The 18,820-nt window shown below is 45.8% G+C and overlaps 1 protein-coding gene across 2 annotated transcripts in view; it reads right to left on the bottom strand.

The window, feature by feature from the left end:
* Window positions 1-1,163: 1,163 nt before the first annotated feature.
* The window catches only part of VPS53 (VPS53 subunit of GARP complex), a 48,726-nt gene continuing 31,069 nt past the window's right edge, over window positions 1,164-18,820 (bottom strand). The window contains exons 15-23 of one of the 2 annotated variants that reach the window (XR_006180587.1): window positions 17,278-17,425; window positions 17,039-17,121; window positions 14,877-14,955; window positions 10,698-10,846; window positions 6,880-6,949; window positions 5,360-5,497; window positions 3,516-3,620; window positions 2,120-3,160; window positions 1,164-1,790 (exon numbers count right to left, since the gene is read on the bottom strand). Coding sequence is in view for 1 of the 2 variants with exons in the window: in XM_042879637.1 (XP_042735571.1) it covers window positions 2,990-3,160; window positions 3,516-3,620; window positions 5,360-5,497; window positions 6,880-6,949; window positions 10,698-10,846; window positions 14,877-14,955; window positions 17,039-17,121; window positions 17,278-17,425 (943 nt within the window). In the remaining variant the exon portion in view is untranslated. Of the gene's footprint in view, window positions 3,161-3,515; window positions 3,621-5,359; window positions 5,498-6,879; window positions 6,950-10,697; window positions 10,847-14,876; window positions 14,956-17,038; window positions 17,122-17,277; window positions 17,426-18,820 lie in introns of both variants that reach the window. The other variant, XM_042879637.1, reaches the window with a different exon arrangement.

The following is an 18,820-nucleotide window of genomic DNA, read 5'->3' as shown; positions in this document are numbered from 1 at the left end:
TAATTAAAAGGACACTTGCTGACAGCCTCTCTCTTTAAGCCTCTCATACTGTGTGGATCTATACATCATCACCAATGGCCCTGGAAATCTTTTCCCTGTTTGTCCACATTATTTACTTTTTAACTGCCTGCCCCCTGGCTGGGACAAAGCAGATCTGAGACTCTTATCAAGCTCCTCTTTCTATAAAGGACTTTCCACCAGGGCTGGGCTCGCTCAGTGTAATCAGTAATCAAACAATAACTGCATTGACAGCGAGCCGGGGGGCCATCCCTGAGGGCTGGTGAAACAAATCAGAAGGATGCTGTGTTATTTGATAACGATGGAAAATTATTTCCAAATGATGGGAAATACCAGGCTGCTCCCGTGGGTGCAGACCACAAATGAGCTGGACACCGAGCTCTGCTCGCAGCCACGCTTGGAAGCAGCAGGAATTGCAGGGATTTGGGAACTGCACAGCCCTGGGAATCAGGTTCTTCTCTGATGGATGATGGTGATGGCACCGAGTCATGCTGGCACCTGGTTGCCACCACCCCAGAACTGATGGCACCAGCTCTCTGCAAAGCAAAAGCTGGCAAAGCCCCAAATCCAACCCCATGTGCTCACACCTGGGAGCTCAGGGCCAGCAGAGCTTCTCTGGCTGAGATCCACGAATGAGCACAGGCAGTAAACCCAGCAGTCCCAGAGAAAAGCAAATGAGGCTCTAATTCTCCAGGCTAATTCTATACCAAGCTCCTAAGCGGGGCTACAGAGGCCAACGAGGTGGGAAGGCCGGGAGGGAGCAGAGCTGCCAGGGAGTCACAGCAATCAGGAGCATGAGCCCCAGCACACAGCACAGTTTTGGGTGTTTTTGCTGTGTGCAGCTGTACAGAAAGCATCCAGAAGCATCCAGGAAGCATTTAATTCAGTGTCACAGTCCAACACACAGCCAGAATTACACCTCGGCCAAAGCACGTTAAAAGTGACACTGTACACAGGAAAAACCCTTCCTTTATTCCCCAGAGAAGTAAATGCCAAAAGCTGACACATATGCATACAGACGTGCCAAACCCCAGAAGTACCCAAAAGTCAGGGGGACAAAATCCTCAAAACTGGCAATAGAAAAATGCAGAGTGGAACTCAAAATATCCAGACCTGTAGCACTCCTCAAGGGCTGAAACTAAAAATCCATTTCTCCTTTTATTTCCTCTTATTTCCAGAATGAAACACAGAGAATGAAACAGGAGAAGCCTTCAGGGAAAGACACATGACGATAACTTGAACATCATCTTCAGCTATTCATAATTCAGTGAGAGAGTCATCCACAGCCATAGCGAAAATTTATCTCAAATAAATTATTTCCCCCCTCTGGGAATAATGAATCTCTGCAGCACCATGTTCCCCCCCACCCCAACCACTGCATCCAACAACAATAATTCACGTTGTGCCTTGAGATAATGTGTCCTTTAAGAAGGGCTGCTCACAATCCCCATGAGCTTTCCAATACCCTTCTTTTGTCACCCGATGTGAAATTAGGAGAAGAAATAAGTGAATAAATGGGTTTGGGGAGATCTGTAATGCTGTCTCTCTTCGTTGCTACCTCCCACTGCAGGATCCTGGCCCGGGGACCCCAAAAACACAGCCAAAAGAGACAGTGTTACCTCACCTGTTGGCATGCACCTCACTGCAGGGCTAAGGTGTATGGAGCCGTTAGGAGACACCTGCCTAGTAAGGATCTCCTCTCTGTGGGTTTGTTCGTTCTGCTCGAATCCTGTGACCATCTCCTGACTGCTTGGAGCAGGCTGATTTGCTGGCTGTGCAGAAGGAGTACAGGGTTTTACTATGCTGGGCACACATCCTGCCTTCCCACTGTCACCAAATGGGCAGAAGGAAGGGGTGCAGCCCATGCCCCACAAATACAGCCCCTGCAGGGAATGGCAGCTGTGCTGGGAGCTTCTCATTTTCCCCCTGCAGTGAATCTTAGGGGCTGGGTGGACAGAGCTCATTTTCCTGCAGTCTGCCTGGCCCCTCCCTCCCAGCTGTGCAGCAATGAGTGCTGATGTCCACAGTGACACATCCATAGGGACCAGTCCCCTAAAAATTAAAGTCACAAGATCCAAATTCAATGAAGTTGGGACCTCACCTGGAAGGCATCTGACAGTGCATTCACTCCTCACCTGCAGGACTGTTACACGACATTTTTCCTGCAAATACCTGTGAAGCTTGAGTTAACATAAAGCAGGCACAGCTGGTCTATTGGCCCCAAAGTCCATGTGGGATTCAATTATTTACTGAGTGGGCACACAGTTTCAGAGTCCCAGGAGAAGGGTAGAGAGGAGTTCAGGAAGAAATCCAGCATGGGTAGAGAGGAGGTGATGAGTGCCTGCACTGAGCCTCCTCTGGGACACAGCACAGGCAGGGCAGGGATGCTGACACCCCAACAGATCCTACTTGGTGTTGGCATCATGGCTCTGTCCTGGGCCTTTCCAACAATTGCAGTCGAGCTTTCAGATGCCTGAAAGTTGTTAAAGATTATTATTATCATCATCATTATTTTGTTTCTTTCTGTCCCTCCCAATCCCCAAATAAATAACGAAACAGAGGAGCAGCTCTGCAGCAGGGAGCAAGCAGTAACACCAAGTTCTCAGGCAAAATCCATAGTGATGCAGCAGGAGAGCCTCACTGGGCTGGTAGCTGGGACAAGCACATCATAGCCAGATGCTCTGTGCACCGAAACCCCTTTTGTAGCTGCTGACTTCAAGGTGCCTCTGTTTTCTCCACCACGGTGTCCTGGGTTTCACCCATGCTAAGCTATCTAAGGGCAAACACCGTGGTCAGATTCTCCCTTGGTCTGAATGGAGCAGCAGTGCCACAGCACATGATGGGCAACAGATCACAGGGCATGAGAGCGATGGGACACGGATCTTCCAGCAGCATTCTGTAAATATTAACTCCCAAGAGCTGTGCTCTCCCAGTGCCTGCAGTTAACTCCTGAGCAACAGGTTCCTTTTGCTCAGAGTCTTTTTTTGATGAGTTTCTCCAGTTTCCGTATCCGGGAGGATTCCTGCTCAGGGGTTGGGGTGCTCAGTGAGAGTGAGCTGCTGTTCTCCACCCCAGAAGGAGGTGCTGGGAGGCGCTGGCGGAAAAGCTCCAGCATGCTGCTCTGCTCACTCCTCTTCAGGCCCTGCCACAGCAAAGGGAAGCAATGAGGTTAGATCAAGGAGCAGGCACATGGGCTCATGACTGCAGGAAAACTCATTTCAAACCTCCTTTGTTCACCCCCCAAACAGCAGGTCTCTCAGTGACACAGAGACAGCTGAGCTCTGCCCCTTGTATATAGCTTATATAGCTATAAGCACACTAACCAAACTGAGGAGGTGTTCTTCAGGAGCAACTCTACACACTTTCACGGTAGAGAGGACACGTTTGCCTTCAAAAATGTCTTTCCCACTCCCAAATCCCTTTTATTTCTACTGAGTCACCAATAATCTCAGAGCAGCTCTAGAAACGAGTAGAAGTTCTGCAGGACTGTTTCTAACCTTCATGTCCAGTATCTTCTGGAAAGTGTCCGTGCTGCAGTCAGCAAGAAGCTTGATGTAGTTGTCAACAAACACAACTGGGGGCTCATGCGGGGCCATAACCACCTGCCAAGGCAAGAACAGAGAAGCTCAGACAAATTCTAGGAACTAAAGGCAGTGCTGAGTTCAGGCATGAGAGTGACAGCGGGTCTGGTTTCTCATAAAATATGTTTAAGGAACAAGTAAGATGTTGCATGTGCCAACAGGTAAATGTGAGCTGAAGTCCCCTGCCCAGCAGGGAACCAGGCAGCAAGAGTCATGCATGCATGTGCATGGCAACATGTAGGGCAGGAAGAGCACAGGACCAGACTCTTCCCCATCTCTGAAAATGTTTCCATATGTTTCCACTGACCCATCTCACCCCACACTGCATTCTGTCACTGAGACATTTCTTTCTTTCGCTGCACTTCAGACCAATGAAACATCATAGCCATGTATATGCTTATAAATCCTTAATTTACAGCCCTTGTAAAAATCCAGTGCTAAGATGAAAAGCTGGAAATTCAGACACTGCAGCCAGAGAAGAAAGGAAATGGCTCTGCAGGATGTGCACTCCTTGACTCCCTCCTCCGTGCTCACATCTGAGCTTTCTGCAGCTTAGCTGAATTAACATGTTTGTGCCATCCGTGGGCTTAATGATCCTCCCACTGAATTAGCTGCACGGGCACAAGCCAGGACTCAGTGCTACACAGTGGCACTGTGTGCAACAGAGGCATCGCTTCTAAACCATCTCAGTAATACGGAGGAGAGCCTGTGACCCCTGAGTGCATTACTCCATCCTTCTGACGGAGTGAATTTCTTAGGGAAAAGACTCCTCAATGTACAGTGTAAGCATCAAGGAAAGACCGGATTCTGTGCACAACTGGCAACACCGTTTCCTGCTCCTGTTGGCAATAAAAGGGTATTTTTCTTCAGGCTATTTCTACAAAAATTTAGACTTGCTTTAACGTATCTAATTACACCTCAGTCATTTCATCCCAAAAGCAGAGAATTTCAGAACTGATTTACGAATCCAGAACACAAACTCAGCCATGACATCACCCTGGGTGGGTGAGCAAAGCAACATGGAGAAGCGGCCGAGCACAAAGAGCCCAAATCACTGTCAGAAACATCCTCACAGTGTGGTCAGCGAGCAGGGGACAAACCCACTGCCCAGCACAACTGCAGAGCTCCCTTGGCTTCCCCTGGGCTCAGACCTACCTTCTTGCTGCAGAAAGACAATGAGGGGGAAGGGGAAGCAGGGGAGATTGCTTTGCTCGTTACTTTTTATGAAGACAACACACAGCTTTTGGGTCATTTTCCAGGCACCAGGTCTGGAAAATGAAAAAGGGCTCTGGTGAATACAGTAACCCAGACATGTTTGCACTGGCTGTTGCACTAGACAGTAAACAGGTGACTCAAGCACAGCTTGGCTCCCCTGCGGGATGAAGTCTGCACAAAGGCCTGGAGTAACCTGAACTGGAGGGTCTGCCCTAAGACAGACACTCATGGATGTCAGCTCTCATTTTCACAACCTCCCAGGGGAACCTGCTTGCCTCAGCTCTCCCAGTAAGCAGAACCTGAGCACTCAGCTATCTTGAAAAATGAGGACAAAACCCCAAATGTGGTGATAAAAGAGAAGCAGCAGCAAAACCAAGGCCAACGAGCCAGGTTTCTGCAGCAGCTGGCAGCACACCCGTACAAGCACGCATACATTCACGTGCAATCTGCAGTGCTGTGTTCAGAGCAAGGGCCCCCTGGAATTTGCTTGCTTGGATTCCCAGGCCAGCAGTCTGGCTGGCAGGTTATCAAAAGCCTTGAGTTACCTTCAGGATCATTTCAGCCCGAGTCATGCCTTTCACCACTATCCTCGTGTAGCTGGCAGGAGCCTTTCTCACCACTTGGGACCCGATGGAAGGCAGATCCAGGAGGACCATCTTCAGAGAGTGAGTGTCCAGCAGCAGCTGCAATAGTTAATCACACCCTGTTACGTGGGTCCCTTCTACACAGCTCCATTAGCTGCTATAATCCAACACGCCAAAAGTTTAATACTTCTCACGCTGAAAGCATCCTGGTAATGGGACTGCAGGGACAGGAGGGGCTGACCCATGTAATGGCACTTCAAGGAGACAAGATCACCCACAGCTATTTATCAGCACCAGCTGTTGGCTCTAACAGCACTGCTCTGTGGCCTTGGGGCAGCCCAGCACCTGGCACACACAGCCTGCATTCCTCCCTCCTCTTCCTTCTGACAGTATGAACTGAGAACTATAAACAGTACAAACAATCCTGATTACCTGTAGCTGGATCATTATTTAAATACCAAGGTCAAATGAATTATCAACATGCTTCCTCTTGCAGCTAACAAGCAATTACATCAAGTTTTCTGCATTTACTCAACCAATTGTTTTTCCACGTTAAAAAAGAATTACAACACAACATCTCTACCCTAAGAACTGCACAACATCCTGTGCTGACTGCAGCTCTCAGCCTGCTGCATGGTGGTTTTCAGCAGCCCAGAAGCAAGCAGCAGCCTCTGTGTTCAGCACTGACTGCTCAGCCCCTGCCTGACAATCCACTCCTATGGGTTAGGATGTCACCAAGTGAAATTAACCCCAATACTGCACTGTTCCCATACATCTAAAGAGGCGGAGGTCAGAAACTGCAGGAGATGAACTGATGTTATCAGTACGGTTCTGGGAAGCCAGGAAACCACAGCACAAAGGGGCAGTTCTGTGCACAGCAGAGCTGCTGAGCCTGGTGCTGTGTCAGGCTGTCCCTCAGAGCAGGATTCCTGCAGATCCTAACAGACCCCATGAATTTTTTTCCTGGCTGAGGAATTCTCCTTTCCATGTAGACTTCTTCGTGCTCACTTACATGGAAAGGAAACCATTCTGCCTTAAGGCTCCCCAGCACCTCTTGCCTAGTAAGACTCAAACTCCCACCAAGTTCAGGTTTGGCAATTTTGGGAACAAAATAGAAAAAATATCCCACTTTGTGACCATGACCCCAATCTCCTGGCACAGTTCTGAGGAAAGGAAGATGATGGCCATTCTTACATAGCAGGAAAATCATAGGAGGCAAAAATCTGTTTGCACTCCCTGTTGGCCAGGACACAAACTCTGTCATCAGCCCTCTGGCTCCTTCAGCTTCATTTCCTCCCAGCAGAAGGGGCCAGCACCTGGGGCCAGTGGGCAAAGCCCCTGCAGGACATGGCATCCTTCTGCTTGATGGCTGAGCAGGCAGTGAGTGTACACGAATTCTGCCCCTTTTACCAACATCTGCATGGACTTCTTGAATACAGAAATGGTGAAATACTACTTAGAACACAACTACTACTTCTTACCTGTTCTGCTCCCACCATGCTGATAGGCTTGCACTTAAAGAGGTGGTTGATGAATTTGGGAATGAAAGAGCTGCAAAGAAGAGACACAGAATGACAGTTAATGTCAGTATTTGGATCATACGGGATGCTGGGCTAACAAAGCATGCAGGACCACAACAGCACCTGGCTTTCCACAAATGCACAGTAGGTGCATGGCTCTCTAGCTGACTCTAGGCACGTTAAGAATAATAAATAGAAATTAATTATTCTGCTTTACTCCACGATGATCTTTAAGTTGAGAGTCTGCACATAAATGAACTGCTGTAAATTATATATGAAGTACAACAGCACAAGTTAAAGAACAAGGAAACCAACTATGGTACGTTCTACACACCAGGATTAGCACAGCTATTCATGGACATGGAGTGGAAGTATCTAGATTGTATCCAGAACTGACGTTTTATTGCACACCAGTAATTCCACAACACGTATATTACAAACTGAACTTGAGATCCAGCCAGGGCTGGAGGTCTGCAGGGACACACACAGGACAGCATCCCTCCAGGGAGCTTCCAGCCAACTGAGCCAGGACAACACATTCTCCTATTTTGCTATTTTTCAGACTCAGGAAGATGCTCGAGGTACATACACTCAATAGCAGAGAATTTGGTAAAGCTGGAAGCCAAGCCCAATATCCACCACGTTGCACAAAGCATCCCAGAATTTTGGTTTTGGCTTTTTGCTTCTTGTTAGCAGGCTTTGTGGTAGCTTCGTGCTCCTGTGGCAAAGCAGCAGAAGATAAGGGCCCTCATCAGCTGGATGCAGCTCACGTTATTTCCAGGGCCCTGTCCCAGCATGAGGCAATTCTTCAGTTTCAGCATCTCTGTCCTTAGGTCTCACAGTTGGGTCTGTTTTCTGAATGAGGCGCTGCTTTTGGTGATGATGTGAATTCAGTGTGGTTTCCCCTTTCCATCTGTCAAGCTATTTTTTCCCTTCCAATGAACCAAAGAGCGCCGTCAGCGTCTTGTTTGTCCTGACACCTGTTCTCCAAGCCAGGACTTTTATTTTTCACCCTTCCTCATGAACGAATGACAAAAGCATAACTCAGGCATAGAACATGCCAAGCTGCTGAGCACAGAGCACGAAATGGCTCAAGGAAGAGCCTTCCCAAGCAAAATCTCCTTCCCTTTCCCTTCACTCAGACACAGCTGTGACCTCTCACTGAATCATCCTTTCCTGGAGAGGCATCAAGTAGAACAAGTTCAAACCATTGCTGAGAACCAGCTACTGGGCTGCCCTAAACAACATTGAATTTGGCCACTGGAGAAACAGCCTTGGCAATAGAACGTAAATAAGGGGAGAAAAACAAGCCCTGCCTCCTCCTGTAATAAAGCACTTAGAGATAGCTCAGGAGGCAGGTTATACCTTAGAAGGCCATTTTTCAGGTGTGTGAATGATTCCCAGAAAGCAATTAGTGAGTGCTGAGCACAGCTGGAGCTCAGGCAATGCCACCAGCTCCGGGTGCAGCAGTGTGTCCAAGGGGAAGAGCACAGGAGGTCCCTGTACCTTTGATCTGCATGTGGGTCCAATGCTCTTGCACTCTGTAAGGTCAGACATGGAGCTGATGCTCACATTGTGCATGAGAAACTTTTTAGCACCGTATAACCACGTGGTATCTCACAGCCAGCACTCTGCCTCACATAAAACCATTCCCAAGCCTTTTAGGATGGCCACCCACAATCAGTGCAGAAGGAGAAAGCGACCTTCCATCCCCGCCTGCCTGTTATTTCATGCTGTCTTATTGGAAACAGCTTTTCAGCTCTAGCAGGACAGACGAGACAAACCATGAGATCCAAGGGCTGCTCTGTTTTTTTAGGGTTTTTTTTTTTTTTCTTTTTCTTTTTAAGAGCAGTTGCCCTTAAGTGGAAAAAAAAGAAAAAATCACTTGACTTTCTTGTGTAGGACTCAGAGTTTGGCTCTTGGAAGCAAACCCAATGTGAGCGATACGTGCACGTTCAGCAGTGAGTGCTCAGCACAGTTTTGTGCTCTGAATGCCTTTAACTCCCTGCACATCCACAGAGCTCCACTGGATGCCAGAAATCATTTGCAGCTTCGGCTGTAAAACCAGCTCCATCGAAGCAGACAAGTCCCTCGTGTAACAATAAAGCAGACGAGGAACCTAAAGCACAGAAACCACAGCATGCGAGAGGCTCCCATCCGATGGGAGAGGCTCAGCCTGTGTTTTCCCAATCCCCCACGCTGATGTGCTGAGCAGGGCAGGCAGGGAGATGAGCAATGATGGGATGTCATCCCAAGCATCCCGGTGTCACTGCGTCACCGCAGCGCTGCACTATGCCGTGCCCAGCCCTTGTGGACTCGCCCAGGCTGAGCTCAGCATTCTGCTTCCAAACCAACAGAGCTCCTCGCTGCAGCCCTCCTCCATGTAACCCCCAGGGCCAGCTGCTGCACGCCTCTCACTAATTCAGGGCAGTGAGGGTTGCACATGGGTCAAAACAAAGCGAAAATGACAGATGAGATTAGAGGATTGATGCAATTCCTGACGGTAATTCTTCTTCCAGACTTGGCTCACATCTCTCTTTTAAATTTGGTGACTTTAGCTGCCTTCTCCCCCGTGGTCCTGTAACTCAACCCCAGCCCTTGATGCAATCCATTAGAGCAGAGAGTGGCTGGCAGGTCACAGAGACGCAGGCATTAACATATAGAAGGCAGCTTTCTGTGGTGTTCCATGGAATAAGCTCTGATGAAGGCACACACTTCAGATCTGGACTCCACTTGTATGTGAGACTGAGGTATTTTATGCAGAGCTTACAGGGTATGTGCTTAGCAATAAAGTTAAAAGGGAGACAACTAAGCTGAGGTATTATGAGTGTGCTGTGAACAGCTGAGTAAATTTTTTTTCTATTATTATTTATCACTATGTGAGCAATATAAAATTCAAGCATAACCACATAAAAGGCTTAAGTGCAATACATTTTCACTGGGACAGCTTTTCAAACAGTGATTACGGCCAATGTCATAATATGATTTATCAGTAACTGCTCCTTAATGCAAACTAATGAGTACCCAGAGATAGAAAGGGGGAATGAAACGCTGAGGCCAGCCTCCCTGCTGCGAAAGTTAATGGTTCTCAGGAGAGCCTACTGCAGCTTTTCCTGCTGAAGCAGGAACTGGAGCACTGCTCTCAAATCCACACAGTAACTGCCAGGCCATACGGTTTATTTCAGGATGATTAGCTTATTATGGTTGAATGAAATGTGAAAGATTTTAAAGGGAGACACATGATATGTATGGTGCTGCTCCCAAGGCTCTACCAGGATAGCCACGTGCAGCTACAACTGGCCAAGTCCTCCTGTGCCTTTTCCCTGGGGCATTGGATGCAGAGCTCAAATGGCCTCAGGCAAGCAAGCAAGAGTTGAAAACATCTTCCCAGAGAACTGAATTTTGGTTTTGGATACATAGCTTCAAAGCTTGGATTTCCAGAAGTGCTGGAGAACGACACCCTCAGCCCTGAATACAAAGGCAAGAGGAAATTTCTGTCTCATTTTCCAGTTACTTTCACAGTATCAAACAATTTGCCTGGAAAACACTCAGATATTTGCATTTTGGGGGTTATGATGTTTCCAGACCTTTCCTGATATAAGAAATTGAACTATCTTTTAGTTTTGCCAGCAGCTGCAGGTGTTTGCTGCCCTACCCCATGTGCCTGGATGGGAAGGGTTTTCACCCAAGCACTGCCTGCACATTAGGAAGCAAACAATGGTCACATACTGACAGACTGGTGAAAAGCAGAGGAATTCTGTGCCACGTTGGTAACTTACTTTGCAAACTTTATACAGAACTGAGTGAAATACTTTCTGGTGGATGCCAGGTTGTCACGGATGATGGGGACGTTCTGCTTGATGTGGAGAATCACTGAGGTGACATAAGGACTCTGGTCACCAACATGTTCCACGTTCTGCCACTGCATCTGCACAAAGAGGAGATAACAAACAAGCAGTTTAACTCACCAGGATTCAAGCAATACATAAGGAAAACTGTACAAGCTTCCTGCAGAAGGATCTCTGAGGAATTAATTATCAAGAGACTGTCTCTGCAATTCACCACCATCGAGGTCATACCCCTTGTCACTGCATTGACTGAGCAAAACCAGAACAAAATGCAAAGAAGGAAGACCCAGAACAGCCCTTTTTGCACCAGAACAGAGAGACTATGGCTGGTAATGGGAAACACCAGCATTAAAAGAGGTTTTTGGAGCACCCTAGGCTGCCTTAATATTTAACAGCTCCCAGTTTTTTGGGATGAAGTGCCCATATAAATCCTTATTACAGGCATTTGAGAAAATAACTGCAAGCTTGCAAAGTCTGGATTCCTGCACGGCAGCCAAGGCTTTAATATTGGAGAGACCGATGACAGATAGGTGGAGGAGGTAGAAATGAAGTCCAAAACACTCTAAAGCAATGCAGCTCACACTGAAATACTTTCAGTGTACCAGTTGGGATGCCAACTTCAGCTCAGCCCAAGCACACAAAGAAAAGAAAAAAAAATTACTCAAGCTCTCATTTTGTCTTCATTTACTGTCAGCAGAAACACAACAGACCATCCCCTGTCAGCCAGATGTGTGACTCTGTTGGCTTTCTCAGAGCTCTGTGAAAAAAACATGAGGAGCACACACAGCATGAGGCGTTAGGAAAAAAGAAGCGCTTGGGTTGGACCACGATGGCCCTGGCAAAACATCTGTGTGCAAAACTGAGTCCCAGTGAGGAACGCAAGCAAAGTGCTCCCAGCACAGCTGCTGTTCATGCACCCTGCAGCAGCTTCATGGAGCTCGCTGAGAGATGCAGCTCCTCGTGCTGGAGATGGAACAGGAGGAAAATGTGACAACCAGGACAGATGCAGAAGGTGACTATTTTTTCTTTCGCCTGGGCATTTGTTCTTAAATATTCCTCCTCGAGTTCTCATTTTTGCATGTAAAGGGTTTTTTCGTCCTGTTTCTAATTTAATTACAGCTCCTTTGTCCCCCAGTTGATTCAATCTCATCCAAACAACATGCAGCAGCAGTGAGTTAACAGGCAAAAGAAGCCAAATTCTTTACAAAACCACAGTGTCTGACAGTCTGCACGCATCCTACCAAGGCTGTCCTTATGTACAACCAACAACCCAGACTGCTCATCTCCCAGGAGCTGCATATTCAGAAGGGATATTTCTCCTGTCACCTGCTCTACAGGCTTTAATTCCTCCTTTTCTCTGGAAGGTTGCTCAGCAGGCAACTGCTTCATAGAAACTCAGGTTGGAAAAGACCTCTCAGAGCCCCAGGGCCAACCCCAACCCACCCCACTGACCATGTCCCCTCACTCCATATCCAAAGATGTGGAACACCTCGAGAGATGGGGACATCCCCACTCCCTGGGCAGCTGTGCCCTCTGAGAAGAAACACTTCCTAATATCCAACTTCTGGAGAAAATACTCAGGATTTGGGCATTCTCAGTGCTGGCTCTTCTCAACAGACAGCAGTCCTAGATGAACATTCCCATCTGTAGGAATGGCCAAAAAGTGGGAAGGGACTGCTGAGCTGACTTACTACAACAACAACAGAGTAATCTTTTTCATTTTGTTGGTTTTCACTCCAAAAGCAATACTTTACAACTGAGACTTTAAAGCACGGACAGTAAAAGTAGCTCTTTTTGTGTGTATTTCACCAGCAAAAAAAAAAAACCCAGTAGCTGCAATGCAAGAAATCGTACACATACTGAAAAGTCATCAAAAGAAATATGAGCCCAACTCTTCTGGTAAAGCTTTGTTCCTGACATTTTCAATTTATACCTCTTTTTCCCCCACCGTATGTTTTTCTTGGGATATCCACATAGTTTACATACACTAGCTGAAAATCACTCAGAGGATGAGAGCAGAGGAACCAGCAGATCCTGTGTCTGCAGCAAAACGGGTCATACTGTGGATTCATTGGGGATGAACCACATCTCCCTTGCAGCATCCCACTGCCAGCTCAGCATTCCTGGGCACAGGGAGCACCCACAGCCCCGGATCAGTGCACAAGGAGGGAGCAAAGTGAAGGCAGGGGGCAGGGAGCACCTGGATCCCAGCTCCAACATGCTCGTGCTGACTTTAATTAGCAGCTGGCAGCTCTGATTGCTCTGCTCTTGGGTTTTCCTCGTACGCATTGGAGATGTTAAAGCTGTGCTTTTAAAGGCTTGCTGCTGTCCATTCAATTGTAAGGAAGTGGGAAATTACAGCTGTGCCAAAAGGTTTTCAGCAAAATCTAAAAGCAGCAAGCGATCTACTTGAGTCACTAAAATATTCCCCAGTCCCTGTTCTGCATGCAGTTTTACATATAAATCGATGTTTAATTCAGCAAATAAACGAAACCTTATCCAGTGCAACCCATAAGCTTAATTGGGGCAAAAATACCTCATGCAGATTAGCTGCTTCTCATCCCAACAATTAAAAAGCACACCAGGTAATTAAATGCCACAACACGTTCACAGCGCTTTGCTATCCACAAGAAGTACTGTGTGGCAGCAAGCCATTTCTTGGCAGAATTTCCATCATCTATTCACAAACGTACATCAGATTCAAAGAAAGGATCAGCACTGTTCAGTCCTGGGCATCAGGGCTGGACATCAGAGCAAAATAAATGAGGAGGAACTGAACAGTGGGAGAGCCCTAATGGAGCAGCAGCCTTGAGATAGATACAACTTCACGTACAGAAACCTGGAACGGGTCAGCCCAGCAGCTCTTAGCACAGACTGAGATTTTAAGCTTCCAAATATTAAATGTTAAAGAGAGGGAAGAAGGGGGTGAGGGAAAAACTCTTGCACCAAACCCAGGTCTAGTAAAACTTGTATAAAGCCAATAGGGGAATGCGTGCACAAGTGACAAGTATTTATTTAGTTAATTTTATAGCACTTCACTTGTTTATAAATCATCAGTCCCATCACATATGCTGCATCTTACTATTTTTCCAAAGACAAAAATAAATGGCTCACCAGCTGCTGCTTTCCCAAGGCTGTGGTTTACTTGGGTATAAACAGAGCCGAGTGATTCCAGCTCTGCTATGCTGGGTGGGTTCAGGAGGATCTAAGGAACTGTCATGGCAAAGAAGCGACACCTGAAGCACTGAGCCCTTCCTAATGGTGTTACTTTACTGGAGCAAAAAATCCCCTTTCTGTGGGGGACTTGTGCAAGCTCTCTTGCTAGCTGCATTCCACTTCCAATATTAGCTGGGGGTGGTGAGGCTGGTGACAGCTGGACTGTATCATAAAGAAAAAGTGAGTAAAATTCAAGGCACGATCCTACCAAAATGGAGATCTACATTTAATATTTCTGCTTTAAAAACAGAAAAATTTCAGTTCACTTTTGTTGTCTTCACCTTTGTCCAGAGCCCTCTGGGTTTTCACAATACTTTGGCAAGAAAACACAGCTCTGCATTTCAAACACATAAAAGCCAACAGCATAACTGCAATCAAATCCTTCAGCTCAGCTCATGTGGGCCTCTCTAGGAATGGCTCCATACATCCTCAGGAGGAGCACAGAAGCAATAGGGCTCAATATCCCAATTCCACATTACTCTCTGACTGCCTCCACCTAACAGCCACAAACCAGCAGCCAAGTGAAACTTCTCCTCCAAGAATACAAGCAAGGCAGCAAACGAGAATGGAGATTTGAAATTTCATGCTAAAAAAAGTTCTCTACATCTTGAGGACTCTCATTAGCATTAGCACTGGGAGTCTGAGGTAGATATACAAAGTATTCAGTTGTTTGTGTGTTTAAAGAGCTGCAAAAGAATGAAAGCTCCAACATGAATTTTAGGTTTTGGAGTGAAAGATATATTTATAGTTACAGTAATCACTGCTCCAAGAAGCAATCAACATATGGATAAGACTCAGAGTAAAGAATGAAATCAAGCAATCACAGCAAACAAGACCTCTAAGTAAATGATGTGCATGTTAAGGTTACCTCTCCCCAGGCAAATCCACCCTTACCTTGCTCATAGCAGTCAGGGCAGGGTCACAGGCTGCGTCCAAGTCCTGCACTAGCAGCTGTATGCTGTTGGAAATCACACTGGAGAAAGAATCAAGCATAAGTTTCAGGATAGAATTCAGTGTCAGAACTGGTTTCTTTGGCTGTGGAAGGAAGAAAACTTACTAGATGAACTTGGCATTATGTTGTGAATTTACATGGCTACAACTTGTACTGAAAAGAACCCAGGAAAATCTGCACGTTGTTCATCAGGAGCTGCATAAGAGAGGACATTTTTATAGCTGACCGAAAGGTTGCAAATGGGGAGAGAAACCTATTTGACTACATTTCAAACTAAACACACCTCCTGTAAAGCAGCAAATGTGTTGTAAATGCAATGCATCACAACACACCATGAGAGATTTGATGCTGGTTATGCTGGAAGCCACTCGAAACCTTCACTCCAGACAGCATAGAGCAGTACTTCAGCAGCAGGGAATGAAACCCATACAGTTCCAGGCAGATACACAGGAGTTTGTAGTGAGGGAAGCCCAGGCCATAAGCAAGCAGCCTGCATTCTAACAGAGCCTACAGAGTTCAGGAGTTCAAAGGGACTCTAAAGGCCACCCATAGCCTCACAACAGAGCAGGGCACAGATTTAAGTGACAGCACTTTTCCCTCAGTTGAGCTTCGAGAAGAGCCTCCCCCCAGAAATGCTTACCTACCACAGAGGTAAAAACCTCCCAGCCCATTGCTGTAAAAGTGTTTGGTGGTAGCTCCACGCTGTCTGTGATGAAATAAACCCTTCCTAGGGTACGTAAGCAGCAACATTTTATTTTCTTTATGACCCTGAGTAACAGGATGTCAAATCTCAGGAGAAACAACTTGTTTGATGTTGAAGGAGCGAACGCCAAAGAGAGTTTTATAGCTATGACTTAAACTGACAGCAGACTGAACAAAGTGCTCTCCTCTGGAACAGACTGAACCTCAATTAAAAGGTCTTTGCTACAAGATATATCACAGCAGGCCTGACAGTTTAACTTGAAAGATGTCTTAAAACATCAAATACAAGCTACACATTAAAGCAGTCTCCAAAACATGCGGTATTAGCTGCCTAGGACCAACTTCACTGCATGGCAGCCACTGCTGAAACTGAGCAGTGACACAAAATATCTCCTGACAGGCCACAGGGAAATGCAGAACTCACTCTTGCCTTGCTCATGATAGGAAAAATCCCATTGCACGGTGTTATTTTATTTCTACTCCCAGTTACCTTGCTTGCTTTGGCTTAGAGGACATAGCAGCCCTATTTTGCAGTCAAGGATTCACTCTTAAAAAGGTCTGAGAATTATCTAGAGGAAAGGGAGTGTGCAGCATGGAGCGGAGCCCAACACCACATGAAAAACCTGGATGGAGATTCAGTGAATCCTGCCCACTGGAGTGAGACAAGAGCTATCACAGGAAGGAAGTCTTCTGAAACAAACATAATCTTGCTGCTATCCGGGCTGAATCTTAGATTAAGGGAGAACTGGCAATCCAGATTATTTCCCCATCTTTGCCAAGGTTTTCTTTTATCTGACATGAGGCAAAACAATTTTTTTTTTTGCCTCAATTTACTTCTCTCAAAAAGTATTCTATATGTTGATGGTAGTGGAGAGCAAATGATGCTAGAGGAGAATATTTTTAGCATCATTACATGAAAAGTTATTTTAATGAATGATAATCTTCTCTCAATTACAATCCCTGAATGTAAGATTGAATCAGTCTTTTATGTCATCTGAAACGGGGTTTGATCATACTGACAAGGCTGCTGATTAACAGTGGGAAGTTAAAGCAGGAAGGAATGTACTGAAATAGCTTCCTTTTCTGAAATGTAACAGCTACCTCACAGAGCTGCCAAGATGCAAATGATGTTTCAACTGGAAACTCACTATTTCCTCTCCTCTTTCCAGTGCTCTCGTTCCTTTGGCTAGGATGATGAGGAACAACTATATCTGATGTCTGTACTACTGCAGACCATTCCTTCTCTGGACCATTCCTTCACCAAGGAAATGCCTATACCTAGACTGCATATCTGAGTGGGTCCTATGACACTGGGATTTTTGGGTTAAACGACTCCAGCACCATCTGGCTGACAAACGAGGATGTTTGACATAGGGAGGGAGGATGCATCTGCTCTACATACATGCTGAAGGTGTCCGTCTCTCCTGTTAGGTTGATTCTCTCCACCAGACTTGCATCCACTTTTTCTTTGAGTTTCTCTTCCAACTGTTAGAAAAGAAAAAAAGCAACAGAAAGACCAGAATTCCTACTTGCATCCTGGAAAAGTCAGCTTCTTAAAACCTAAGCTGTGATCAAACTGCATCCACAACTCAGTCGGTGAACCTGGGTGTCACCTCAGAAGTGCTCGAGAGGAAAGCTCACCTGCTGAGTCGTTGCCAAGCAGTACTCTGCAGTACTAAGGATACTGCAAATGAGGCAGAGCTCTTCTAAAGTAAACTTGGCTACTTCAGAGCCTTCCTTTTCTTTCAGCAAACTAGTGATGGTGAGCCCGCCGCTGCTGCTCGTTGTCCTGGAAAAAAGACAAAAGCTGTAAAGCTTTCATGTGTACACAGAGACATACTGCAAAATTACTCCAGTGCCATAAAAAGTCTTTATGACCATTAAGCCCAATGCCTCACGCAACAAAGTGCAGTGTGTAATTCTTTGTGCATCAAACATGGCAATTGCTATTTTGGTTAGGGAGTATCTTTTAGAAAGACAGGCAGAACTTGATGGCAAAACTTCAGGCAAAAGGACAACTCAGTTATTCACAACATGTTAAATTAGGACGTAGACTGAACGCAGCTTTCTCCAGCTAACTTCACCTTCACTGTCAGTTACTCAAAATCTAATTAAAGATTACAGGAAAATCTCAGTGCCCATCGGGTTCCTTCTCATATTTATCTTCTCAGGACCAAACAGATGTCAACACACATTTGAAACTTTGGTAACCCATTTAAAAAAACCTGATGATATCAACGCAGTAAATTACAGAAGATGTGGCTTTTTCCCACTCTGTTGCAGTGATTAACTGCAGCGTATCAACAAAGAAAGAACTCTAATAGCTCAGAGTGAAGAAATTCCCTACGTCTCAACGATTAATAATCCAAATCCATTAAAAAAAATAGGACACCACTATTTATCTTGGACAGCAAAAACGGGGCACGCCAAAAATACGTGTACAAAGAATGCAACTGATGCCTAATGGAGAATGCACATTACATTGATCTTTCCAATTCTCTGGACACAACCCTCTCCCTTCCATCTGTGAAAGACTTTACTGGCTTCAGAAAACTCATTCTGATGGTTCCAGGTTTACAAGGAAACAAACTGAAGATGGTAAATAGCATACAAAGTTATCTGTAGTTAAGGTGACTGCATCTCAAAGACCTGAGTAATGACCTACACGTGATTTCCTTTATTTTCACTGCATTTACATCTTCATAATTTATTCGTGCATTTATACAACTTCATAGAGCACAAAGCTACAGGTGAGCACTCTGGCATCACACAAATAAACCCCCTTCATTATAAATTACTGTATCTGGGCACGATGCTGAGCTTTTAACACAACAGAGCTGAAAGTCTCAATGTTATTTTTTTTTCCACCCAAGTAGCAGAAGTCTTGGGCTGGTATTTCAAAAGGAACTCCAACAAACTGTAAATCTGACTGTTAATCAAAGCCAAATACGAAGCTAACTTCTAGCAACCCTTAAAATAAAACAAAATAAACAAAGAAACCCAATGCCACGAGTGACCATTTGGTCCCTAGCTGTAAATGTAGCCACAATGCTGCTACGTGGTTTCTGTAATAGCAAAAACTAAGTGTTAACAAGTTTGTATTTATTAATTATCTTCACAAAGCATCTGCTCCTCACTGGAATGTCTCACCAGACCGTGCTGCAGCATTTGGGAAGCTCAACTC

This window comes from Lagopus leucura, unplaced genomic scaffold (assembly GCF_019238085.1).
Source record: "Lagopus leucura isolate 7727_CA_CO unplaced genomic scaffold, USGS_WTPT01 Super-Scaffold_100024, whole genome shotgun sequence".
In the NCBI taxonomy this organism is placed as follows: Eukaryota; Metazoa; Chordata; class Aves; order Galliformes; family Phasianidae; genus Lagopus; species Lagopus leucura.
This window is presented reverse-complemented; position numbering and strand designations above follow the sequence as displayed.